At 51.6% G+C, this 1,928-nt stretch overlaps 1 protein-coding gene across 1 annotated transcript in view; it reads right to left on the bottom strand.

The window, feature by feature from the left end:
• Positions 1-243: 243 nt before the first annotated feature.
• LOC109926403 (cathepsin F-like) overlaps positions 244-1,928 on the bottom strand; it is a 7,908-nt gene continuing 6,223 nt past the window's right edge. The window contains exons 8-9 of the mRNA XM_048619757.1: positions 1,408-1,466; positions 244-610 (exon numbers count right to left, since the gene is read on the bottom strand). Of these exons, the coding sequence (XP_048475714.1) occupies positions 539-610; positions 1,408-1,466 (131 nt within the window). The 3' untranslated portion in view covers positions 244-538. The remainder of the gene's footprint in view (positions 611-1,407; positions 1,467-1,928) is intronic.

The raw sequence follows: 1,928 nt of genomic DNA, 5'->3' as shown, positions 1-1,928 counted from the left end.
GGTTAGATTCACTACAGAGTGAGGAAGTGGCTAAACACCACTGTGTCTGTGTACTGGTGCTCAGTGATAAGTGGTGGGAGAATCGAGGACTTTCAAGGCCATTCATCCTACACCATGTTACTGATAGCCCAGGCCACCTTCCTCTCACCCCATTGTTTCCCTGCGACTAAAGTCCCACCATCCAAAGTTGGGGCCTGACTGATCTCACCATCGATGGTGCTGACAAAATGACACCAGCTGCTCAGATGCTCATGACGGTTTATTAAAGGCAAGTGCAGAAGGGGAAAGACATTTCTGGTGGATCGCTCAGTCTTCAGGAAGGCAGCAGCAGGCAGGCAATGGAGCGATGGTTCCCATGTGTCACCACCGAGTGCCCAATACAGGCCTCAACACTGAACTGGTCAGAGAGGGCACTGGGATTGGGATGGAGGTGGGACCACCCATACATTTCGCATACAGAAGCTGAAGCAGACCCCTCTTAAAGTAGGCATCCAATTGAACTCCTGAGGGGTGTTCACGTGTTTCCCAAGTTCTCCTATTAGACAACACATGTACATGGATGGCAGTTAATTCCACAGGCCTGCTCCCCACGGTAGATTCGGAAATATCCCTGTTGAGTAGAAGGTGGGAGAGAAATAACAGCCATGAATATTATGCGACAATGGAGTTCAATAATTTGTTCATACATCCTCTCAGACAGAAAGAGAGAAGGGGAACACAAAGAGATTTGGAACACTGCAAGATTCCCCTCATCGTAGTGAAACCCGTTGATACAATTCCTTCCCAACCAGTCCCACTGGAAGTTTGAATGAGAATAATCTTTCTTATCCCAGTTGGTGTCATTCCCAAAGATCTGTGGGGGTCCTATTGTCCAAGATTGACTGTGCTCCCTTGGTCTGAGACACCCCTCTCCTCCCCTCGCCCACATTGATCAGGAGGAAAGGATCCCATTCTCTTGTTCGGGGTTGGGGGTGTGGGAGGTCACACAAGTCTGTGCCTCCAGCCCTCACGAGTGATCACTGCCAACCTCTCGCACTATGGAACATTGGCCAAGGAACAGTAACAGCACAGGAACAGGCCCCTTTGTCCTATCATGTCTGTGCTGACCATGGTGCCATTTTACACTAATCCCAGCTCGCTGCTTATTCTCCGTATCCCACAGCACTTTCAGATAAGGAGGCAGAATTAGGCCATTTGGCCCAGCGATTCTGGCCCACCAATTCAATCGTGGCTAATATGCTTTGTTAAGTCTATTCTCCTGCCCTTCTCCTGTAAATATATCAGATAATCAAGGGTGACACGACTTAGGCAGGGATCCAAGTTAAGATGCAGAGCAGCCAAGAGAGGAGTCAATAACACAACAGGTTGAAGGGGCAGAATGGTCTCGTCTGAATGGGAATGACTTACCCTCTCTCCCCAGTTAACTCCCCAACTGTTCTTGAGAATCCAATAAGGATGATGACCACCTGCAACAGGACAAGACCAAATTGGGATTAGTAAATCCAACGGCACTGTTTCTTCAGTTTGCTCTGATCACTGATCAGTGCCCTCTGCACAACCCGTGGGAGTGAGGACATCACATCAGGTTTGGAGCTCAATTCCTCAACAATTCAACACAGCCATCTTCAAAGGGAGTGGCACTGTCGGAGGGTCAGTGCTGAGGGAGCGCCGCACTGTCGGAGGGTCAGTGCTGAGGGAGCGGGCACTGTCGGAGGGTCAGTGCTGAGGGAGCGTCGCACTGTCGGAGGGTCAGTGCTGAGGGAGGGGGCACTGTCGGAGGGTCAGTGCTGAGGGAGCGTCGCACTGTCACAGGGTCAGTGCCGAGGGAGTGGGCACTGTCGGAGGGTCAGTGCTGAGGGAGCGCCGCACTGTCAGAGGGTCAGTGCTGAGGGAGGGGGCACTGTCGGATGGTCAGTGCTGAGGGAGCG

The sequence above is a fragment of the Rhincodon typus genome, chromosome 43 (assembly GCF_021869965.1).
Source record: "Rhincodon typus isolate 14 chromosome 43, sRhiTyp1.1, whole genome shotgun sequence".
In the NCBI taxonomy this organism is placed as follows: domain Eukaryota; kingdom Metazoa; phylum Chordata; class Chondrichthyes; order Orectolobiformes; family Rhincodontidae; genus Rhincodon; species Rhincodon typus.
This window is presented reverse-complemented; position numbering and strand designations above follow the sequence as displayed.